Here is a 26,630-nt window from a genome sequence, read left to right as displayed (position 1 = left end):
CACCATAGAATGATTTGAAAATATGGAAACATTTACATTGAAGGTGACTACACAGTGTTGCAATTCCCAAATAAAATGCTAGGCAGGATGTTAAAATATGTAATCATCTAAGAATGACTCCACCTTGAGTGATGTTTTTTTTACAAACAAGGTATTCTCAAATGTCAGAGTCCCTGGCTAAATGCAAAAAATGAAAATATCAATTCTGCAATCCAAAAGAATAATAAATGAAAATATTTGGATAGCAGGATCAATCCAATAAAAAAAAAGTCAAATAGTAAGAATTTGCCATTGTTTTAAGATAATCACAAGAAACTACTAAATTTAAGATTAGAAGAAAATGTCCTTGTTTATAACATAAATGTTCTTTTAATAATTGTTTTTAAACTGGATTCTAGCCTTGCAAACAACTTCTAATATATAATTTAAGGTCTTTCATGGAACTCCCCAACCATATATATACACACACACATATATACATATATATATGTATATATGTATATATGTATATGTATACATACAACTGTCAAAACATGTTGATAGTGTATATACACTATTGTCAAAACATGTTAAGATAGTGTATGTGATATATATATACCTCACAACTGTCAAAACATGTTGACAGTGTATGTCATATATATATTATTGTATATAATATATGCAATATATATATATATATATATATATATATATATAGTCCTATTTTACAATAATGAATCATTGTTCTGCATCATTCAGCTCTTCTGCATTTGGCTTATATCAATCAATCTACAAAAGCCTGAAAACAATTCCAAGTACATTTTTAAGACAATCTATGTTTTAACTTTTTATTTTAAAAATTTCTAATACACATAATAGGAGATAGACTAGGGCAATGAACCACCACATATCCATCACCCAACTACAATAATCATGAACTCATAGTCACCATTTCATTTATATCCCTACCTACTTTCTCCCACACCTCATGGATTATTTTGAAGCAAATCCTAGATATTATGATATAGTTCATTAAATGAACCACCACATATCCATCACCCAACTACAATAATCATGAACTCATAGTCACCATATCCCTACCTACTTTCTCTCACACCTCATGGATTATTTTGAAGCAAATCCTAGATATTATGATATACTTCATTATGAAGCTTTAAAACTCTTTCTAAAAATCATAACCAATATCATTACCAAACCTTTAAAAATTAGTAATTTAATATCATTGATCAGTATTCAATTTCACTGTTCAAATTTCTGATTACCTCAGTTTTATTAAAGTAGATTTCACAGATTGCTTTTAAAAATTACTTTTCAGAACCCGAAAACCCCAAAACCAATCTTAAAATGTAATGATCTTTTTAAAGTATACAGAGTAAAGTATAAAATATATGACTTTTCTAAATTGCACAATTCTTGAAAAAAAAAACAACCACAGCAATTCATAACTCAGTTCCAAAAAAGTTCTATATGAAAAATCACTTAAATACTTAATATACATTTATAGTAACCCATTTTAACCCTCAGACTACTGGAGAAGTCGAATGTTATACAATAGGTATCAGTATAACCATGAGACAAAACTAAACATATCAGAGCCCAATTAAATATTCCAGAACAATAAACATAGAAAACAAGTATTAGATATGGTAGATACACCTAAATTCACCTCAACAAATCACCAGCTACTATGCAGGCAAATATTGAAAAGTTAGGATAATGATGGGAGTCTAGAAACTCTGGGAATTTAGAAAAAAAAATGAACAAGGAAAACACACTATAACCCCATTTAAATGATCATGTGAAAAATTATTATACTTTGAAACATTTTGTATAGTGAAAAATAAAAGCATAAGTCATTAGAAATAACTAATTTATCATTTACCATACTAACTTGGAAAAATAACATGTTTTTCATCCCTAGCAAATTATACTTACAATTTGCCATCTTTGAAAGATCGTACAAGAATATTGTCTTTTTTCACAGCAATTTCATCACTACAATCAGGACAAACCACCTTTAAAAAAAGCGTAAAACTATTATAACTAAAAAAAAAGCATATTTACAGATAGTTACGTATATATCAACTACTTAAATCCTTCCAAAAAAGTTTCAGCTTAAAGAAATAATTTTAGTTTGCAGGGTAAACAGGTAAACACATGTGGGAATACACACAAGTAATTTTAAATTTACATCCTCTATCTTTCCAGCTCTCTGAATTCCCCACACTGATTTTGGCACAGGCTTGTGTTGAAAACAGAAGCGGGGGGAATCCCTGGGTGGCTCAGCAGTTTGGCGCCTGCCTTTGGCCCAGGGCGTGATCCTGGAGACCCGAGATCAAGTCCCACATCGGGCTCCCTGCATGGAGCCTGCTTCTCCCTCTGCCTGTGTCTCTGCCTCTGTGTGTCTTTCATGAATAAATAAAATCTTAATAAAAAAAAATGAAAACAGAAGCGGGGCCATGCCTAGGCTGATGCTGTGGACCAAGTTCTAGTCAGAAATAGAAAGCCTATATGAAATTGGGAGGCTGGGGTGGAAACAGAGGTAAAGCCCAAGCCTTAATAGAGGGTATGCAGTATGGCTAGGAGAATAGCAGGAACCAAAATGGGAGCCAGTATCAGAACCAACATCAGAGTAGCTCGATCTTAAAAAAGATGAGGTTCTACGTATTATTTATATTTAAATATATATGTAAGCACAAAATTTTCTTCATAATACTACCCACTCTAAAAAGTAAACACTGGGACACCTGGGTGGCTCAGCGGTTAAGATCTGACTTCAGCTCAGGATATGATCCTGGAGTCCCGGGATCAAGTCCTACATCAGGCTCCCTACATGGAGCCTGCTTCTCCCTCTGCCTGTGTCTCTGCCTCTCTGTGTCTCTCATGAAGAAATAAATAAAATCTTAAAAAAAAAAAAAAAAAAAGTAATCATTGTAGGGGTGCCTCGGTGGCTCAGTCAGTTAAGCATCGCCTTTGGCTCAGGTCATGATCCCAGGGTCCTGGGATTGAACCCCTTATCAGGCTCCATGCTCAGCAGCAAGTCTGTTTCTCCCTCTTCTTCTGTGATCTCTCTTGCTTTCACTCACTCTCAAATCTTTAAGAGAAAAAAAAATCTTAAAAAAAAAAAAGTAAACATCTTAAAGAAGACACCTGTCTGGAGGCTATATATGATTGATCACTACCAAGAGAGGACTTATGTAACTGGAGTTGCCTCAGCTACTTTTTAAAGTGAAGTTAAGCAGGCCTTCCCAAAGGCTGATAAAGATGCCTATAAATTTTCAGTATTTTAATTCCAAGACAGCCCACTGTGTATACTAAGAACAAGTTAACAATATAGTTATATGCTTACATGAAAAATGAGCTAAGTAAGTATGTAACAGGTTTGCTTTAAGGATGTGCTCATTAGCTCTGAAAAGTGAATGACACAATGGGACCTACAGGCATGTGCTCTCGGGATCCCTGGGTGGCGCAGCGGTTTAGCGCCTGCCTTTGGCACAGGGCGCAATCCTGGAGACCCTGGATCGAATCCCACATCGGGCTCCCGGTGCATGGAGCCTGCTTCTCCCTCTGCCTGTGTCTCTGCCTCTCTCTCTCTGTGTGTGACTATCATAAATAAATAAAAGTTAAAAAAAAAATAAAGATGCTGATAAATAGACTTAAAAAAAAAAAAAGGCATGTGCTCTCACCACAGGTCAGGAAGAGGCTAGAAATAGGTTAAAGTCTAATTCAGTCTTTTTTTTTTTTTTAAATTCAGTCTTTAAGAAGTTAGTTAACATTTTCCATAACTGCAACTGCATTTCACTAGGCATTCTTTAAATGCTGACGGCCTTCTGAATGAATTCATTGATGAAAGTCTTTTATGTTATTAACATCCAGGGAAACTTCCCTGTCATTTCAAAAAAGTCCTGAAGTCAGTTATTAGCATTTGTTCATGTACTCATCTTGTCACTCTACAGATACTGGACTACCACATCAAGGTACTGTACTAAATAAATGCCAGAGAACAAGAGATCAAGGCAGTGACTGCTCCTCCCCACATGCCCCACCCAATGTAGTCAGGAAGACAAGTGCTGAACAAGTAAACACACATGTATGTAACTGCAATTGTGTCAAGTCCTTATTTAGATAGGAATGCTTTCTTAAAAGACACAACATTTAAGCCCAGCTTTCAAGACTGAGTAGGAATTGGCTTGACAAAGGATGTATATGTGTGCATGTGTGTGTAGTATAAGGGATGCAGAGACAGCAAGCACTGGAACCAGTCCCTGGAGCAAAAGACAGTCAAGTGTGGCTGACTTTCTGCCTAGACTGATTAAGAGAGTTAAGAAGGGTTCAGATTTCCCAGTCTTTTAGGCCATGTTAGTTCTTTGGATAAAATCTAAAATCTTTAGGGTAAGGCTCTGAAGTAGGATAATGTTATAACAGATTTGCCTTTTAAAAATTACTTTGAAAAATTAAAAAACATAAAAATTGCTTTGGGAGCACCTGGCTGGCTCAGCCAGAAGAGCATACAATCCTTGATCTCAGACTTTTGAATTCAATCCCTACATAGGGTGTAGAGATTAAATAAATAAAACTTAAAAAAAAAAAAAAGAATAAAATAAAAACTACTCTGTTATACAAAGAAAATGGGCCAGAGAAGGGTGAGTTAAAAGTGACGAAACCACAACAATCATCCTGGTGAGAGAGGTGGTGACTCAGATGTAGAATGTTGACAATGGCATACTAAAGGAAAGAGAATATTAGAGATAATTAGGGAAATGAAGAGATGAGTGAGCAGAGGATGCTCAGGTTTCTGTCTTGCACAAATGGTGTCATTCACTGTGAGAGGAAACCCTGGAGGAGGGCCAAGTTTGGGAAAGAGGGAGGAGAGAATACACTTAGTTTTAAACTTAGTAAGTTTTAAGATGGCTGAAGGACATCAAAATGGAGATACTAAATAGGTAAGACACCCAAGTTCAGAGCTCAGAATGGAAGTCTGAAATGTAAGATGTAAACTTACGAGTCAACAGCCTAAATATCAGGGGATCAATCTTGGGTCTAAACCTGTAAACAAAATCTACCTTTTTCTGTTTTCTCATGGGTTTTGCAGTCCTCCACTCTATCAGCTGAGCTATCAAAGAACTTATACTTTTTCATGGGTTTTGAAAACTACACATATGGTAGCTTTGGCCAATGCTGGTGGTGGTGGTGTGCAAGTGGCTTCACTTTCCATTCTGCCACAGGAACAATAATCCATATTTCATCCTGTTCACCCATGTATGTGATTTACTTGGCCCCTTAAGACATTTCAATTGGTTAACTCTGTAACCAATGCTATAAAAGGGCATGAGATCGCCCTAAAGAGAATACAGAGTTATATATTCTGAACCTTGCATGGTAACATTTAAATGTTGGTTAGAGGAGAAACAGTGAAAGAAAATGAAAAGGAAGAAGACTGCATGAGTCATGGAAGCTAAGATTTTCCTTCTGTTAAAATGGGGTAAATCCACTTATTTTTCAGTCTCAATTACAATTCAATGAGACTAGTTAGGTGAATGAGCTTCACACAGTGCCTGGCCTTGGCAGGTGCTCAATTCATGGGACCTACTTATAGGTCCAAGGAGTACACAACTGCTTTCTAACATAGTGATGCTACTAAACACTTGTAAAATTAACTCAATTTATAAAAATTAATCTTAAAAATTGAAACCCAAATACTATTTATGTGATTTTGTGAAGATTGTTTGATCTAGAACACAAGTTCACACTCTAGTTTACAAAAATTATTCATCACTGTCCAAAATATCTCAATTTGGGGGGAAGATTTACATACATAAATAACTGAGATTCTTTAAATAATACTGAGATGGTCCAATGCCAATTACTAACAATTCAACAACATAAATCCTTAAATATTTTTCTCATCATCAAGGAAACTATTTAGAAACTATGGGTGAACTGTTGTTCAGCACAGAAGTTCTAGCTTCAGCAATCAGACAACAAAAAGAAATAAAAGGCACTCAAACTGGCAAAGAAGAAGTCAAACTCTCACTTTTCCCAGATGACATGATACTGTATATATAGAGAACCCAAATGACTCCACCCCAAAATTGCTAGAACTCATACAGCAATTCAGCAATGTGGCAGGATACAAAGTCAATGCCAGAAATCAGTTGCATTTCTATACACCAACAATGAGACTGAAGAAAGAGAAATTAAAGAATTGATCCAATTTACAATTGCACCAAAACCCTAAGATACCTAGTAATAAACCTAACCAAAGATGTAAAGGATCTGTACTCTATCAGTACACTTATGAAAAAAATTGAGGAAGACACAAAGAAAGGGAAAAACATTCCATGCTCATGGATTGGAAGAATAAATATATGAAAATGTCTATGCTACCCAGAGCAATTTACACATTCAATGCAATCCCTATCGAAAGACCATGGACTTTCTTCAGAGTTGGAACAAATAATCTCCTAAGATTTGTATGGAACCAGGAAAGATCCCAAATAGCCAGAGGGATATTGAATAAGAAAACCAAAGTTGTTGGCATCAAAATGCCTGACTTTAAGCTGTATTACAAAGCTGTGATCCTCAGAACAATATGGTACTGGCACAAAAACACACACATAGATCAATGGAACAGAACAGAGAACCCAGAAATGGACCCTCAACTTTATGGTCAATTAATCTCGAACAAAGCAAGAAAGAATATCCAAAGGAAAAAACACAGTCTCTTCAATAAATGGTGTTGGGAAAATTGGACAGCCACATGCAGAAGAATGAAACTAGACCATTCTCTTACACCAGACACAAAGATAAACTCAAAATGGATGGAACATCTAAATGTGAGACAGGAATCCAACAAAATCCTAAAGGAGAACACAGGCAACAACCTTTTTTTTCTTTTTTTTAAAGATTTTATCCATCTATTCATGAGAGACACAGAGAGAGAGAGAGAGAGAGAGAGGCTGACATAGGCAGAGGGAGAAGCAGGCTCCACGCAGGGAGCCCGATGTGGGACTTGATCTCAGGACTCCTGGATCATGCTCTGAGCTGTAGGCAGACTCTTAACCGCTGAGCCACCCAGGCGTCCCCAAGCAACAACCTTTTTGAACTTGGCCGCAGTAACTTCTTGCAAGATACATCCATGAAGGCAAGGGAAACAAAGGCAATAATGAACTATTGGGGCTTTATCAAGACAAAAAGCTTCTGCACAGCAAAGGAAACAGTCAACAAAACTAAAAGACAACCTACAGAGTGGGACAAGATATTTACAAATGACATGCCAGATAAAGGGCTAGTATCCAAGCTCTATAAAGTACTTCTCAAACTCAACACCCAAAAAACAAACAATCCAGTCAAGAAATGGGCAGAATACATGAACAGACATTTCTCCAAAGACGACCTACACGTGGCCAACAAGTACATGAAAAAATGCTCCACATCACTTGTTATCAGGGAAATACAAATCAAAACCATAATGAAATACTACTTTATACCGGTGAGAATGGCTAAAATTAACAAGACAGGAAACAACAAATATTGAAGAGGATGTGGAGAAGGGGGAACTCTCTTGCACTATTGGTAGGATTGCAAGCTGGTGCAGCCACTCTGCAAAACAGTGTGAAGGTTCCTCAAGAAGTTAAAAATAGTGCTACCCTACAACCCATTGCACTACTGGGTCTTTACCCCAGAGATACAGATGTAGTGAAATGATGGGACACCTAGATCCCAGTGTTCATAGGAGCAATATCCACAATAGCCACACTATAGAAGGAGCTGAGGTGTCTGTCAACAGATGAATGGATAAAGAAGATGTGGTGTGTGTGTGTGTGTGTGTGTATGTGTGTGTATACACACACAATGGAGTATTACTCAGCCACCAAAAAGAATGAATACCTACCATTTACATCCACGTGGATGAAACTGGAAGGTATTACATTAAATGAAATAAGTCAATCAATGAAAGACAATTATCATATAGTTTCACTCATATGTGGAATATAAAAAATAGTGAAAGGGACCGACCATAAGGGAAGGGGGGGAACTTGAGTGGGGAAAAATTATAGAGGAAGACAACCATGAGAGACTCCTAACTCTGAGAAACAAACAAAAGGTTGCAGAAAGGGAGGTGGGTAGGGGGACAGGGTAACTAGGTGATGAGCTTCTTTTTCTCTTTTAAAGATTTTATTCATTCATTCATGAGAGACACAGAGACACAGGCAGAGAGAGAAGCAGGCTCCCTGCAGAGAGCCCTATGAGGGACCTGATCCTAGGACCCCGGGATCACAACCTGAGCTGAAGACAGATGCTCAACCACTGAGCCACCCAGGCATCCCTGAGTGATGAGCATTAAGGAGGACATGTAATGTGATGAGCACTGGGTGTTATACTATATGTTGGCAAATTGAATTTAAATAAAATTAAATTAAAAAAAAAAAGAAAAACAGTGAGAGAACCTTAATATTGAATATACTAACAGTAAAAAATTATTATTTTAGGAAAAGACACACAAAACTTGTTAAAAACATTTTTTTTAACATTTTCAAAAAGAAATTCTTACAGAGAATCTTAGTACTTTAGGAAAAAAGAAATGATCACATAAACTGACACTGAAGTTTTTTTGTTTTTTTTTTTTAAAGATTTTATTTATTTACTCATGAGAGACACACCGTGAGAGAGAGGCAGAGACACAGGCAGAGGGAGAAGCAGGTTCCATGCAGGGAGCCCGACATGGGACTGGATCCCGGGACCCCAGGATCATGCCCTGGACTGAAGGCAGGCGCCAAACCACTGAGCCACCCACGGATCCCCGACCCTTAAGTTTTCTACTCACCATTAACCAAGTTACTTAACCTTTCCACTACTCAGTTTCTGGATCTCTAAGTGAGGATAAACAATACCTGCCTCAGAGTCCTTGCAAACAGCATTCAATAACTATTAGGATGAATAGACGGATATATGCAGAGGTACAAAGGTATCATAAAGTATTCATACTTATTAAAATAAATAATTGCCCTCTTTAGTTTTAACTGTAAGATGCAATATAAGTCTTAATTGTAAGAGCTAGCATTTACTGGGCAATTATTTTGTGCAAAATACTGAACTGATAAGCATTCTGGATGAAGAATACATATCATGTTCACTGAAAAGAATGATAAATAGACATCATTTACAGATAATAGTAGAAAAAGAAAGATTCTCTTCTTCTGCAGTCTTTTGCACAATGAATTTAGGAGTTTTAAAAGTTTGCATTATGAATCTCCACCCAAAATAGAGCAGTATAATGAACTCCCACAGACCTACCCTCTAAAATTACCATAATTTTGCCTTTTTTGGATGACTTTAAGAGTTCTTGGTACTCAAAGACAATCTTGAAAGAAATCTTTGCATAAACTAAATGATGCTAAAAACACTTCCCTACTTTGCACCTATGAAAAACACTAGTAAGATTATCAATTGTTTTCTTCATGAATTTAAATAGTTGAAAATTAAACTTTTATGCTGAAGTTACTCACCAATGCAGGAAACCACAGTGCTTTCTTTTTATCCAAACTAACGTAATCTACACACACAACTTTTCCTAGTAGTTCATCAATCTGTTTCCTATCATCCTCATCTTCATCACTGGAGGATGAAGAAGACTCCTCCTCAGGTCTAGGGAAAGAAAAAAATATTTCCATTTATGTTCACAAAGAATAAGCATACCAAGCTGATAAATACAGGTATTCTAGAAATCTTATCCCACTTTCTAAAACTCACAGAATGGCAAACTTCAATTTTTAAATTGTTTTCTAAATTTCTAAACAATAACAAAAAGGGTTATCATTAGAAGAAAGCACATCATTCTCCTTTTAAACATCTTTTAGATCTATTCAGTGCTACTTTAAAAGATCATGGGAGAAGAACAGAACAGAGTAACACCAGTCCCCAAATTCTCAAAAAGCTGAAGGCCTCAAACGAAACATCCCAGTACTATACTAAAATATATTTGATCCAACCCTCAAATCAAAGAAGTTCGGCAGATAGCATTTTATATTCCCAATACAAAGCTAATTTTTAGAAAGGGAAGAAAAATCTTTATTTATTGGGTGGTTAGGGTGGGGAGAGAAGAAAATCTGGTAAGAGATCACTGCTATCCTTAATACCAAACATACACAAATTAGGCATTGATAATATGTACAGTACTGTTATTTTCAGAAATTCCTTCCAGTTTACATTGTATATTGGACTGATAAATTAGAAAGAAGTTCACTATCAGCAGAAAAAGGAAGTATTGAAAACCATCTACTTGTTCTTAGACAAAAGTAAAACTAAAAAGAAAAAAAAAAACACAAAACAAAAATTCTACTCTGAATCTGGTTCCAAGAAAGCCTTACAATCAGTGTTAAAGAAAATAAAGATTCTAACAACCGAGTGTTCAAAATGCCCAGAGTAAGTGAAGACACTAAGAAATGAATAGACTGCAGTGTATGTTCTTTGTATAAAATAAAATGGAACAATGGTTAGTATTGATTACCTACAGGGTTAAAAACATTTTTGAGATAGTTGACAATGACCAAGTTCACTGACAAAAAATGTAAATTGACATTATTTTAAAAGCTTGGGCATGATTTAACTATTTCGTTGATTGGGACAAATCTACTATACTCTAAACTTGTCTTGATGCCTTTCCAAAGGGCTGACAACATAAATGTCACTTCTTTATATATTTCAACATAAATATAAAAAAAGAAAAAGCTACTATAGAACATCTTAGAGTGATACAGGAAATATCACTAATTTGACTTCCATGATCAAGCTACTTAAAAATTGTCCCCTGGTAAAGACAGAGCAAATTTTCCAAATTGGCTGCCGAGAATGAGTGTACTTCAAATGGCACTTAAAGCAGTTCAAAGTAGGGACTTAGGAAGTAAGTAATAGGAGGCAGGAAAAACCAGTACACCTTCGTGTCAGCACAACATAAAACCTTAGAAACAGGCACACAGCTTGGGAGAGTAATGACAGACCTCCCAAGTCAGAGTTCTAACTGATGAGAAGTGTTTCTCAAGGGCAATGACTTTTATCTCTTCACTTTCTAATGACTGTAGAACACAACCAAGCTTAAAACCATAATTACTGCTTTTTCAAAGCAGTCATAAAGGATTTATTTGGCCAAGATTTAATGGACACTTTTTATGTCATTATCATTAGCAAGACAGAAAGTCCCAAAACACAGATAATATATATCAAAAATCTTTAAAACACAGAGAAAACTGGACTTTATCTGCCTCACAAAGTCATCTACATCTTTATGAAAATTCTCATTTCTTTAAGATTTAACAAGTGTGAAGACTTCAGACATCAGAAAGCGACATAGTAAAAAAAAAAAAAAAAGTGAAGAACAGAAAACACCTATCCACCTCATATATTAAATGTTCAAGTTCCACTCTAATACCACTGCCCAATTATAAACTAGATTTCCTGCCCATTCTCTCCTCAACTGAAGATTTTGTTCCAATACCACTCGTTTCTCTCTCCCGTATCATTCTTTTCTGCGTCTACTACACTGAGTCCCATCAGCAAACTGCAACTTCCATTGATATGCTATTATTTATTTCACTTAAAAAAAAGAATTCCCTGACCTCACCTTCCCCACCAGCTACTGCCACCTTATTTCTCTACTCCCCTTTGCAGTCAAAGAGGCTGCAATGCTCTATTCCCTGACATCTGGAAACTCTTTTGATGACTTTTCTAAGTCTCTGTTCATATGTCACCTCAATTAAGTGACCCTGACCGTCTCATTCAAATTTACAACCTGCCCTCCACAATCTCTCCTCACTTTTATTCTTCTCATACAGCATTTACAAATCGATCATACTGTATAATGTATTTAGTTCTTCCTTGTTTTCTCTTTATTGCCCATCTCCTCTATGAGAATACAAGCCAGAAGGGCAGAGATTTTTATCAATGCCTGTTTTATTCACTGATATATCCCAAGTACCTCAACAGTGTTTGGCACAAGCATAGATATTCAATAAATATTTGTTGAGTAAATAAATGAACTGAATAGATTTCTTTCTATTATGGTATTTCTAATTTTATTTTTCCTGAAATCACAAAATGTATACAAGCAGTATAATGTACACAACCAGTATAAACCACACCATTATATATACCTAAGGTTCCTTTAGCTTTTCCTCCTGGAGGAGTTTTAGCCAAGGAAATAATTTACACAAGACACTCAATAAACTGATGAACTAAAATAAATGAGCATCAAAAATATTTTAAGGGAGCAAATACAGAACAAGCAGGAACCTGCTTGGTTTTAATCCTCTCTGATATCGTTGCTTCTTTGGTGGTAAGGTAGTATTTGTTTATAGAGCCAGAACAAAATAATGCACTCTTTGTGACATAACATCTGACAATGCCACTGACAACAAAGCTAATTACATGGAAATGTTTACCACCACAGACTAACAGCTAATTACTCAAAGCTGATTGCACATCACTATTAATTGTAAATTAATTGTGAAACAAGTAGAAGAACTTTAGACAAGACACGTGCCAAAGAACAGCAAATGATGAGATGCAAAAAAGAAAACTCAGCAGCTCAATTTTGAAATGTAATTCTGACTTCGATGATCCTTAGGATTTCAGACAAGTAACTCAGTTTCAAATTTTGTACACTAAATTAAAAACCTGTATTAGTATTAGGAAGACTAACAATGAACAGCTCCTTAGAAATTAAAAAATATAGAACATATGGACGTGTATATACTTACCAATAAAAGAGTTTTAATTTTTCATGTTTAACCAAGAAGGAAACTAGAGTCAAAATCTCATATCAAAATAAAACAGCAAATAATTTTAAAAATCTTCTAGGATTAGATAGTGGTACTGGTTACACAATCTGTGAATACACTAAAAAACACTACACATTGTATACATTAAAGGGGTGAATTTTGGCATGATAATTATCTCAATGAAAATTTTTTTTAAAGATCTGCAGACCTATAACCACCAGGTACAAATCACTACTTTATTGTGTAAACTTTAGCACTGTTACCAGGTAAAATCTATGCCCATAAATAATCACTATCAAGAATCATTATAAGCTTTATTATGCTTTATTCTTCTGAAGGAGAAAAAAAGTAACAGCAAGCAGACTGATTTCCTACTGTAACAACTGCATATATACTTCTGCCAGGTTACTGGAAAACACTTTTGAGCGTTGAGGGTACACAAATGGTTCCTATAATTTCAGGTATTCTATTCTTTAGGCAGAATCAAACAAAACATCTGTATACAATGGCTAAATTCTAAGAGCAAAATTCAATCAACTTATAAACTGATCAAATAATCAATAACTTGCTTTTAAAAATTAAATAGAGAATGATAATCTTAAGAAAATACTTGAATACTTTAGAATTAACCAATTAGAGTATAAATAAAACTCAACTAAAGGAAGGTGTCAAAAATAATCAATTTTGGAATACCTGGAGGGAGATTAACAGTTATGTGGATTAACAACTGTTAAAAGGAAATAAAGGTAGGGATATATTCATGTAACAATCGAGTCTGGGGAATCATGGGAAGAGATAACCTTATTTATCTTTGTACAAAATTAAATTTTAAATGACAGAGAATCAAAATGAAGACTTTTTTAGTGGAGTAATGGAAGAGAAAATGAAAGTCAGATAAATGACTTTAAGGTCGGGGTCCAAGACTCTGTTGCAGAAAATCACTCATAAAGGAAGAAAGAACTCTGAGTAAGTGCAATTAAGGAGAAGGGAATTTCCAACTGTAGTACCTGCCTGTGGTGCCTATATATCATGGTGTTAAGTGCTAAGGGAGAACATTATAATGTCTCTTGGCAGTGAGAATGACCACCATAGTGAGGGGGAAGGAATAGCAAGCAAACAAGATTACAGATGAGCAGGGCTTCATTTTCTCCAATAGTTAATTCTCAATCTTAGATCTGTCTTTTTACATTGCACTTAATGCAATACAATCGCAACAGCAAATCTTTCATTATACACAGAGATTCTCAACAGGAAAATCACTGAGTATGTTTGCTAGAGTCTTTAAAAACAAAGATCAACTTGCTCAGTGATAACTATATGCTTCTGTCTCATCTCCAAGAAAGGAAGACTTCAGCTAATAGATTTTTTTTTTAATACACCATAATTCTGGGTCATTTTTGTAGATCACTCCAGATAATACTCTATAAAATTATCTTACTTTAAATTTATGTTTACACCTCTATATGACAGTTGAAGAAAGACAATACATGCCTAAATATTAGATGGAATGCTTTTCAAAATTTAAAAAGAATTTTTGATAGATACAAAAACTGTTTTTCCTATAATATGAATATGTTGTTTTAGAAAATTGAAATAACATAGCCAAAAAACAGTTCTACCTATAAGACAAACACTAAGTAAGGAGAATTTTTATATACTTACATATAAACACATTTTTATGAATGAAGTCATATCACATACTGGTGTTTCATGAAAACATTTGCATTCAATACGTGATGTTGATATCTAGTATTTATACAGTGCTTCCAACATAAACGTTTTAAGGATATGAATTCATTTAATCTTTGCAACAACTCTGAGAGAGAGGTAATACTATTATCTCAGTTTTATAGATGAAGAAAATTGAGGCATGAAGACTAAGTAATCTGCCCAAGGTTATACAGCAAGGAGGTGGCATGGACAGTTATTCACACCCAGGCCACGTGGCTCCACAGTTCACACTCTTAACAACCAAACCACACTCTCAAAAGCTAGAAGAGAAGTAGAAATCTTCACTGATGAAATAATTTTACATTAAATACACTCCACCTCACTATTCTGACATCACCGATCATAAGTAGAAGCTGACTACAGAACTATGGAAGACTCTAATGAGTAATGATAGGTAAAACTTTAATATACAATTGAAGTCATTAATTTTCAAAGAAACATCAAAGGATTTATCTTAGAAGTACTTTAGTGAATATTCTATGGCAATAAAATATCCCTCTGAAAAAACTGAGATTATTAGAGAACTGTAATAACAAATAATCACAAGACTCTTTCATAAGAATAATGTTATCATACATTTTTCATTTATTTTTCTTTTTGGATAGAACATTTCAAATTTCAAATGTCATATGCAGAAGAGTAAATAATAGTTATACCATGAATACCCTAAAAATAATCAAGTCATCAGCAAGCTAAATCACAAGTGAGAGAAATTATTCACTTAGTAATTAAGAAAAACATTTTCTAAAAATTTCAGAGAGTTAAGAAAAAAATAATAATGCATGGTCTGAATCACAAGTAGGAAAATACTAATACCAAATACTTTTTCAATGCAAGGATTAGTCTTTTAATTTCCTCCCTCAGAGGAGTCATTTTTCATTTACTGGAAAGTAATTGAAAATACTATTCTATCTAAATAAGAGTCAATCAATCAAATGGGAAAAGGCCCATGGACCATGGGTGAGTTCTTGAACATGGTCCTTTCCTTCCTGTGTTCCTTGGATTACTTACTGGCTTCTGAGCCCAATTCCCCAATTTTTAATACAGGTAAAAATAATAGCTATCTTCATGAGTTTGATACAGGCTCAAAGTAAGTAAAACGAGAGATAGTGCTTACCCAATCTCTATCTCCAAAACTCAGCAACAATTAGACTTAATACGTGATTCTAAATACTGAATTAAATCATTCACTTACACTAAAGGTTTCAATAATTCAACTCAATATCTATTTTTAACAGCTACTTTGACAATATATGGGCTTAGACACATTAAAATTTTTTCAATTGTATCCAGTAAAATGTTCAAAATTGTTTTTAAAATAACCTCCAATGGAATAAATAAAAAGCCAATCCTTTCCAATTTTCTTCTCCTGCTATGGAGGCACTATGCTTGTAACTATTTCAGCTGCTTCTTTGATAGGTACTACTTTATCTCTAAATAATCCTCTTATACTGATTTATACAATAAGACATTATTCTGTTGACTTCCTATTGTTACTAGGACTTTATTTTATACTTAAGTCACCTGCTCCTCTACCTCCATCCTAAGTTTTCCCTTCTCATATAATTTTTGGGGTGAGTTACTTAATGCCTTTGCTATTTTTTCTCTATCCGTTATCATTGTATCTTTCATTTCCCGCCAATGTTCCATTATATTGGGTAATTGAGTCCACTTTTTATCAGAGACCTCCATTCCTCTTTTCTATTCTACTGACTACCAATATCAGTGTTACCATGGAGAAGTCTGACGCCATTCTGCTTTCCTGTCCTTTGCAATAAGTTATGTTTCTTTCCGAAACTGTTTGAAGATGGTTTCTTTATCCCTGTGACCCCTTTATCTTGTGATCTTTTGTAATTTAGAGCCCTTTGGGCCTAAGTACAGCCCACTAAAAGTAATTTGTCTTTGACATTAGATAGATGCAAAGAATTTAGAGGGCTCAAAGGAAAGAAAACAGGTTTGTTTTCAAGGGAAGAGTAGGAAGACACAAAACGGTTCACATAAAGATGGGAGGATTTCAGTTGGAAGACTAAATGACTGACACCATGAACGGAAAGGTGGCATTAGAGAAAAAAAAAAAAAAAAGAGCATGAATAGGGTATCAGGAAAACAAAGGATGTATTTAGTGAATGTTGTTTGGTTCCATTCTGACTACAGCACCAAGATACATGTAGGGAAAACTGGCAGGTAGATATACAACTGTTAAGGTTGGCTGAGCATAAAGAACCTCAAGCATCTGTGCTAAGGAGTCTGAAATTAGTATGAGATCCAGTTAGCATTTTGCAAAGTACAATTTCAAATTAGTAACTCTTAAAAAAATACTATAAGGAGAAATAAACTCAGGTTCAACTAACAGTTATGAAAATGGACTTACATATGATTAGATCTTCTTCCTCTATTTGTTTTCTTCCCTATGACAGGAGTGCCAAAATGTTCAGGGTTCGTGAGTGGGAGCTGGTCTAATGTCTGTGGGTAAGAACATAAACCCATCAAAGTTATGACGTTTCAAGTTCTTTTTCCTTTTTAAACCAAGTTAGTTTAAGAATATGCTCAGATTTGAAGATTAAAAACTGCCCCCATGGAAGACTAAAATACAACTTTCCTAAAGATAGACAGCTGTCATTTCAAAGATAAATGAACCCATTACTGAGGGAGGACAGGTGAAAAGAGATTAAGTTGTTCTTTCTTCATTATCTATTTGAAGGCTGACTTCTAAGAATGATTAAAATACAAAACAAAACATAGTTCAATAGAAAATACACTGGAGAGATAAGAAATCTATATGTAAGGACCTAGCACTTGAATTGGAGCCAATTGAAATCAAATTTCTTTTTGTTTAAAGGGAATCATATCTATAATATAGAATTCCTAATAAATAACAAGCAAAATAATCCAAAAAGCATCAACTGTTTGAAAAAAGGCTTTAGATAGGATATATTATTACTTTGTAAACATTTTCTGCAATAAACTGTTCAAAGAAAATGTAAAAATTGACTTTTCTACATTTAATTTTCCCTTCTTTTTCAATCTGCAGCATCCAATGTGGTACTTGATATGTAGATAATGATCAATGAGTAAACATTTCTTATTGTCAACTGACAGTTCATGTCAAACCCTTTGTCCCTCATCCCATCATAAAACAATGATTTCCAGGTGAGGAATTGGTTGTTGGTTAAAAACAGAATGAAGAAAAAAGTGATTTTGGAATGACTTCCTTCATTTCTCAATATCAGGTACTTCTTAGATTTTTCTTGCCATTACTTCCTGCAAAGGTTTATATAACTAAAAAGTTAATTATCAACTTGAAGATGCTATCCCAACCAACTGAATCCTCTGAATATCAATTTTTTATAATCCTACTTTTTCTGCATTTTTAAAACCTTCCACATAGTTGCTATCTCTTTCATCCCTCCAATAGAACCTCTGCTATTACAGAGCATTTCAGACTTCTCAAAGTTAGAAACCAGGGTGTTATACAAAAGGGCATATATACATCAACTCAGATTTTTTTAAGAAAATCAGATATCGGGGATCCCTGGGTGGCTCAGCGGTTTAGCGCCTGTCTTCAGCCCAGGGCGTGATCGTGAAGTCCCTGGATCGAGTCCCATGTCGGGCTCCCTGCATGGAGCCTGCCTCTCCCTCTGCCTGTATCTCTGCCTCTCTCTCTCTCTCTGTGTCTATCATGAATAAATAATTAAAATCTTAAAAAAAAAAAGAAAATCAGATATCTAAATATAAACTAATGTTAATATTTAAGAGGAAATTTTTGACTTTTATTTTTGAAACATAATTTTGTTCAAATGGTGAACTAAAATGTGAAAGGGGGGGCAGCCCCGGTGGCGCAGCGGTTTAGCGCCGCCTGCAGCCTAGGGCATGATCCTGGAGACCCTGGATCGAGTCCTATGTCAGGCTCTCTGCATGGTGCCTGCTTCTCCCTCTGCCTTTGTCTCTGCCTCTCTCTCTCTCTCAATCTCTCTCTCTCTGAATAAATAAATTTTAAAAAATCTTTAAAAAATAAAATAAAAGGTGAAAGGGGGAAGCATATTAATCTATGTTGCATGACTTATTAGAATATATATAAATGTACTTGAGGTACATAGATCTATCTATCCAACAACAAAGAATATTGATATAGGTAAACGAAGTAAAGATCAATTCCCTCAGAAGACAGACAAAAACTATTAACTTTTATAGGGCATAAAATTTAATCTTTCAAAATTACTTTAAGTCAAGCATTTTAAAGGTATTTGGAGGGACGCCTAGGTGGCTCAGTTGTTTAAGCATCATTTGACTCCTGATTTCAGCCCAGGTCATGGTCTCAAGGTTGAGGGACTGAGTGCCATGTTGGGCTCTGCATTCTGCAGAGGGAGTCTGTTTGAGGATTCTTCCTGTCCCCCTCCCTCTGCTCCAATGCTCTCTGTCTCTCAAATATATAAATCTTTAAAAAACCAAAAACAAAACAAAAAAAAATTTGGAGGCAAAAGTTGGTCCAAATACAATTACAATAACATGCCAAACAAAATCTCTTTAGAAGTCATTTGTCATTAACTCCTAAGTATGCTTCCCAAGAACAAAAAATTTCAAAGTACTATATTTGGTAAGCAGAGAAAATAAATTAATCTGGATTCACTTTCTGCCAAGCTAACAGAAGATTAAATGCCCCACCTCACTCCCCTAAAATTAAGGTTGCTCTTTTGAAAGCAGACTTCTATTAAGGACTGTGATTTATATTTTAAGCATCTAGTAGTTACCAGTTACAAGAAAGAAAATATCCAGGATTTCTGATTTCTCTCCCTATGTAATAAAGGGAACAGTAAAAAGCAGTATCTCTGTCCCTGGCCTCAAACCACATCCAGGAAAGTAGGAGTACCTTTATTTCAAATGAAAGAAAAGACTAAGGGAAGGGTAGAATGTGTCTTCTCTAAGCCTAAAGAGCAAAAAGCTGAGGCTCCCAGCTATACTGAAAGCTAAAAGAAAATCCCATAGGCTTAGGGGAAACATGCCTATGTCGCTGTTACCTAAATGGGCTGCAGGAAATAAGGCGCTGAGATTTTATCTAATCTTTCTTTAGAGTTTTCAAGTGCATACAGTAAATGTACAACAAATACCAGCTGATGAAAGTACTTCTGAATAATGTGCTCTGTAGAAATGCCTCAACAGAGAGGCAGCGGCAACACCCTCACTAAACGGGTAAGAGAGAACCAGTGATGTTAGTGCTGGAATTCAGACTGACGGAAGTGCTGCTGCAATCTCTTATCATGGAAATATTCAAATTTTTTAAGGTTTTATTTATTTATTCATGAGAGAAAGAGAGGCAGAGACACAGGCAGAGGGAGAAGCAGGCTCCATTCAGGGAGCCTGACGTGGGACTCGATCCTGGGTCTCCAGGATCAGGCCCTGGGCTGAAGGAGGCACTAAACCGCTGAGCCACCTGGGCTGCCTGGAAAACTTCAATTTAAGTCTTTTGGTTTGTAGCCTCTTAATGGAATTAATGACCCCAAACACTGCCAGTCTGATGTGGCTTTTTGCTGAAAGGCCAAACTTATCACTGATAATAACAATGCTTTGAGTAATCTTTCAACAAATTAAAAACATTTTCTGAAAATGTCAAAAATATCAAATAAAGGGAAGGAATACACAGATGGCAGATTAAATACATTCCTGGCCAATTATCACAGAATTCAGTACATTTATAATTGTAAAATACTTGACTGTTAGATTAATGCTCTTTCTCTTCCAACAGATGATAAGTTACTCAAAGATAAATTCCCTATTTGGCTTATCCAAGTAAGGTATCTCCAATACCTAACATAGCACCTGGCTTAAGAGAATGGGATAAGGAACAAATACACTAGTATTCCAAGTACCCTCTAGCAAAACATAAAGTCTAGCACATGTAGACACACACAGTAAAAGTGGTCCTCCTTGAAAGTGAGAAACACTGAGCTACCTGTTCAGATTACTTCAGTCTTTACACTACAACTGTCTTATGAGTTAATTCTCCTAACAAAAACAAATTATTTTAGATATTTCTCTGGATTAAATAAGTAAGGCACATGCCTTAACTAAGCAGATGAAAAATCAAGTCTTCAAGCCCCCATATTCACTCACTATATATATCTATACATATGTTCTAAGGGAAATGAAATTATTTCTAAGGATTATATAAACTTGGGGGGCACCTGGCTGGCTCATTTGGAAAAGTGTGCTCTCAGGGTTGCAAGTTTGAACCCCATACTGAATGTAGAGATGACTTAAATAAATAAAACGTTAAAAAAAGAAGAATTCATAAACTTATAAAGAATTGTTAACTTCATCAGTGCAAAAAGCCATATTCACTGCAAATTCTAAAGCTGTATGTACTTCCTATATTTAAACCTTTGCATTTTAACAAATATTTACTGAAGGCTTTTGTGTAGAAACAGCACTGGGAAAAGAAGAGCTTATCGAAATGACAAAAACATGGCTATTACCCCCAAAACAGCTTAAAATCTTACAGGGAAAACAAGAAAAGTAATAAAAAAAAAAAAAAACACTATCAAATAAGAATAAAAGAAGTGCCAAAGGATCAAAGGACAAAGGGATCAAATTTGGTTAGAAAGCTCATGAAAGACATCATGGAGGAACATTAAGAGAAGCAATGCTCAGCAGAAACCAAGAAAAGAATATGAACCATAATCTGAAAATACCAAGTAGTCTTATAAGACAGAAGTACAGGGAAATGGGGCACCTGGCTGGCTCAGTCAGAAGAGTATGTGACTCTTGATCTCGGGGTTGTGAATTCAAGCCCCACGTTGGATACAAAATTTTTTTTAAAAAATGAAAAGAAAAAAGAAGTACAAGGAAATGGTACAATATAATACTGAAAAAATAGGCCAGACTGTAATACACAGAACCTATTCCAAAGTCTGAGTTGCAATAGGAACTCAATTAATTAAGGGAAATGAAAATATTTTCAAAACAAGAAAACATAAAATAAAGTCTAATAGTTTAATATTAAAATGTCCCCAAAGAAACACAGTTCTAAATAGTGATAAGAAAAAAAGAAATCATAGTTTGGCCACACTGTGCATTAATTAACATTTATAGGCTGGACTAGAGATTGTAACACTTTAATAATGTGTCCATTTTAGAAATTCTGGATTGCAAGCTACTAATGTACAAAACTTTGTGAACCCTCCCTCCATTCTTAGTAACTTAACACCTTTCAGTTCTAGAGCATGGCTTTGGTTTTAGAAAACACTGGTTTGAGAACCAGCTCTGACCATCAGTTTCACCATCTGTAAATTGAAGATAATAATGCTATCTACTTCACAATGTTGTGAATGTAATGATGCAAGTAAAGCAGTGAGCAAAGTCCTGGCAAATATAAGCACTTCATTTATCCATCGAACTACCATGTATTCAGTTCCTACTCTATGCCAGGCACTGTTTTAGGAAATGGGGACAAGTGGTGAAGAAGACATAAAATCCCTGCCTTATGACACATTCTAGTGAGGAAGGCAGGCAATAAACAAATAACTAAGCACATATACATATCCTGAAGTCCGAGAATGATACAAGCTATGAAGAAAACTCAATCAATCTAAAAGGCAGGGACTAATTTAGAAAGGGCAGACAGGCAAGGCATCTTTGAGGAGGGGCTATAATGTCAGCCAGTAATGGTAGTAGTAGTAAGAGACTGCTTATAATATCTACAGATCATTTAATGATCAAAGGGTTCAAATGAATTATAAACCAAACATCTCTTTTCTATAATTATTTAAAATTAGAGTCTACATAAAAGTTGCCTAAAGATAATAGTTTAAACAAGCTCATTTCATTTTCACTGTGGACAAACAGTAAAGTATCACCTGGTGCTCAAACACAAGGCCTTAAACAAGATTTACAGACTACATGATAATGGTATTAATGAATTTTTCTGAATGACATGTAAGTTGCTTGAGTTGAGAAAGAAAATATGCTCCCCCCTAACACAAAATATTGAAACATGTTCATTCATTAAATGATTACTTACTTCACTTTCAGCAAAATGCCTCTCTCCCTTCAGGCACAGTGAAGATCGTCTCAGTGTCTTCTCATCTCCATCATCAAAAACTACGAGAGAAAGTAAAATGGAAACTATTGAAGGATTTTTCAAAAATTAAGAAGACAATATAAATTATCATTTAATTTTCTGAGTGCAAAGAGAACTATTATTTCAGAAGATAGCATTTGAAATTCAGTTCACATTTTTTTAACTGACAACTTCAAATACAGTGTATGTTTTCCCATTTCTAATGATAAAGAAATAATATACCTAAAATGAAAATATCTTCCCTGACCAGAAAATATTAAACAAAAATAAGAAGTTAACATTTTAGGAAGAAACCATTAAAATGCTAATTAACCCTTTTCAACATGGTAAAGGAAAGTTTTCCAACTGGTGAATTCTGACAGATTTACCAAAAAACAGAGTACAAATTTATATATTCAGACAGATCATAAAAAATTACTCTGCTTTTACTATTTAAAGCAGGTTCCTAAACCTGAGCACTGCTAACATTTTGGGGCAGCTAACTCTTTTTCATGAACCACTATAGGATGAACAGTATAGGATATTTAGCAGCTTCCCTGGCCTCCAGCCACTAGATGCCACTAGTGGCTCCCCACTTGTGACAACCAAAAATGTCTAAGGACATTGCCAAGTGTTCCCTGGGTGACAAATTTGCTCCCCATTGAAAAATATTTATTTAAAGAACTAAAATGGAAGGAAGGAAGGAAGGAAGGAAGGAAGGAAGGAAGGAAGGAAGGAAGGAAAGAGAGAGAGAGAGAGAGAGAAAGAAAGGAAACTTACACCAAATTTACTGTAAGTTTATACATACACAGAACATATGCACATTTAGGTTATAATTTTTAGCATATACTTACATCCCTCACAAATCATGGGGAAAACATACCTCTGTTTTAAATAAAATTACGAGGCTTTGATTTTAGAAATAGCAGTTTTTACCTAAGTAACAAGATTAGTTTCTTTAAGTGAAACTTTATGTGAGACCAGATAAGTAACTTTTAGTTACTTATTTTTTAATGTTGTAACTAAATTCAAGGATAAAAATGCCACATTTAAGACTGACTATCGTACATAATTACCACCTAGACTTACTGCACAGAACATACTCAGTCTTGTTACCTACATGAAGCCAAACTTTCCTGTTTCAAATTAAAATTTCCCTTCTCTTCACCAAATTTTTTCTCATCCAACAAAAATATAAACAAAACTCATCTAAACTATTTCTAAGCTCCATCAAAATTTGACATCGAAGACATTTTAATTACTCTCATCTATGAGGTATTATAAGAGTAGGAATTATTCCCATTCAATTTTATTATTATATTATTATACCAGTATATCTACTATCGATTGGGGGGGAAATCTGACATTTTACAATGTTCAAAAAAAAAAAAAATGTAGGTGAAATAAACAGCTACTTGCAAAACAAAACTATAAATTGAAGAATATAAGGGAATATGAATTTGTAATACTGACAGAAAGAAGCCCTTTTAAAGATTCAAAACTAAAACTACAAAGGAAAAGGTGACCACAGGAAAAACTGACAATATGAAAACTGACAGCAGAGATAAAACTAAAGCAGCAACAGAAGAAAAACACTTGCAACTAAGGTATTCAGGGGTTAATATTCAGAATATGTAAAGATCTTGTGTCCTAAAAATAAGAAAATATAACCATCCCAACAGGACAAGGGAGAGACTGGGAAGATACTAGAAGATGGTAATTCAAAAGGAGTGTTTGGGTGGCTCAGTCATTTAAGCCTCCAACTCTTGGTTTTGGCTCAGGTCATTATCTCATGGACCATAAGATCAAGCCCCAAGTTGGGCTCTGCTCTCAGTGGGGAGTCTGCTTGAAGATTCTCTCTTCCTATCCCTCCCCCCAACTTGCACACACGTGCTTTCTCTAAAATCAATCAATCAATCAATCAATCTTTAAGGAAAAAAGATGGCAAGTCAAATGAGTGAAAATGCAAATAAAATGATATTCCCTTCAATAAACATGAAAAAATATATCACTAGTAATCACAGGAGGAGAGTATTAAAACAAAACTGAGATACTACTCTCTATCCAGATGGGCAAATATTTTCAAGATTACTAACATCAACTTTTGCCTGGGCTGGGAATATGGCTGCACTCATACACTGTCCACAGAAGTGTAAATGAATACCGTCTTCTAGGAAGGCAGTTTTGACTCCCTACTTAAGTTTTAAAGTATATTTCACTTCACTATGCCTCATCCTTACATACACATTACATCAGAGACATACAAGAATAATATGCATGTACAAGACACCCAACCCAGCATTTATTGTAATAGCAAGAAAACTGGCAACATCATCAGTAAAAGAAAATAAAGTATAGTATATCAAATGTTATGAAACCTACTACAATTAGTAGAAATTTCTTTTCACAACATCATGAACATACTAAAATGTACATTTTAAAATGGTTAGTAAGATAGAAAAAAATTTCTCTAAGATACACTTTGAAGTGAAAAAGCTACAAATTCAACTGTATAATATATATACTAATTTCAAATTATACTTTATACACACACTTATGAAATAAAAATTCTAAAGACCTGGAAAGATTAAAAAAAAACAAAACATTAACAGCAAAAACAAAAACAACAACAAAAAAAAAACAAAAAAATCCATCTAGAAAACATTAACAGTAAGAATATCTATGGCATTAGGAGAAGAACTATATCAAGGAAATTTTTATTTGTATTATCTTTGAAAATAATTTTTAAAAGCTTTATCCCCTTACCTACAGTGTACCAACTTGCATCTGTTAATTTATTGATAACAGCTTCCTGATATGCACCATCAAGATTCTTCACTTCCACAATAGCTCCAACCTAGAATATTTTTTAAAAAGTTAGAAAAACTTTTAGAAGACAAATGAACAAACAAAAACCTGGCTTCTATTTTTTTTTTTAACCGAGTCCATGGTGGTGAAGAATAAAAAAACTACTGATGTGATTTGTCTTAAGGTAACAGCAGCTTTTATTTACCACTGTTTTTATATCATTACTAAAAAGGTCAACATAGTAAAAAAAAAAAAGGTAAATAATATCTAAATATTTTATGAAATCAGGTTTTGCTCTTACAACCTCCCTGAAAAGTTCTGGGAGTCTTCAGAGGTCCCCCAGACCACACTTTGAGAACCACGATCTATGAAAAGTGACTAGTCTTACCACATACTACCACTCCTCCTTCGAAGAGGCTGGGGATCAGTATAAACAGTTAAGAAAGAGCTTTGATATCTCCTTAAGAGTTATAATGTACCACTAATAACAAGCATTTGAAATATTTTCAAAATGCCAATAATTACATTTATATGGTCTTTGTGTAACTACATCAAACTAAGAAGCTTTTGCACAGTGAAGGATATTATCAACAAAATGAAAAGGGAACCTAGTGAATGGGAGAAAATATTTGCAAATCATATATCTGATAAGAGGTTAATTATCCAATATATATATAGAGAGAGAACTCCTATAACTCAACAGCAAAAAAACAAACAATCCAATTAGAAAATGAGCAGAGGATCTGAACATTTTTCCAAAGACACACACATGGCCAACAGGTACATATAAAGATGCTCAACATCACTAATCATCAGGGAAATGAAATCAAAATCACAATGAAATACCACCTCACACCTGTTAGAAGGCTATTACCAAAAAGACAACAAAAAGCAAGTGTTAGCAAGGATATGGAAAAAAGGGAACCCTTGTGCACTGTTGATGGGAATATAAAGTAAATTGGTACAGCCACTATAGTAAATAATATAGAGGTTTTTAAATTAAAGATAAAACTATGACCCAGCAATTCCACTACTGGGCATCTATCCAAAGAAAATGAAAGCACTGGGGTGCTTTGGTGGCTCAGTCAGTTAGGCATCTGCCTTCCACTCGGGTCGTGATCTCAGGGTCCTGGGATTGAGCCCCACATTGGACTCCCTGCTATGCTTCTCCCTCTGTCCCTACTCCTGATTGTGCACTTTCTCTCTCTCAAATAAATAAATAAAACCTTTAAAAAAAAAAAAAAAGAGGAAGAAAATGAAAA

General features: G+C 34.8%; 1 protein-coding gene across 6 annotated transcripts in view; it reads right to left on the bottom strand.

The window, feature by feature from the left end:
• Positions 1-26,630, bottom strand: part of ARID4B (AT-rich interaction domain 4B) — a 149,744-nt gene that overhangs the window by 56,322 nt on the left and 66,792 nt on the right. For all 6 annotated transcript variants that reach the window (XR_013377529.1, XM_077894429.1, XM_077894425.1 and 3 more), the window contains exons 5-9: positions 25,327-25,417; positions 22,522-22,601; positions 16,879-16,970; positions 9,510-9,648; positions 1,936-2,015 (exon numbers count right to left, since the gene is read on the bottom strand). Coding sequence is in view for 5 of the 6 variants with exons in the window: in XM_077894429.1 (XP_077750555.1) it covers positions 1,936-2,015; positions 9,510-9,648; positions 16,879-16,970; positions 22,522-22,601; positions 25,327-25,417 (482 nt within the window). In the remaining variant the exon portion in view is untranslated. The remainder of the gene's footprint in view (positions 1-1,935; positions 2,016-9,509; positions 9,649-16,878; positions 16,971-22,521; positions 22,602-25,326; positions 25,418-26,630) is intronic.

Source organism: Canis aureus, chromosome 4 (assembly GCF_053574225.1).
Source record: "Canis aureus isolate CA01 chromosome 4, VMU_Caureus_v.1.0, whole genome shotgun sequence".
Classification (NCBI taxonomy): Eukaryota; Metazoa; Chordata; class Mammalia; order Carnivora; family Canidae; genus Canis; species Canis aureus.
Note: the sequence above shows the minus strand (reverse complement) of the source record. Positions and strands in the feature narration are given on the sequence as shown.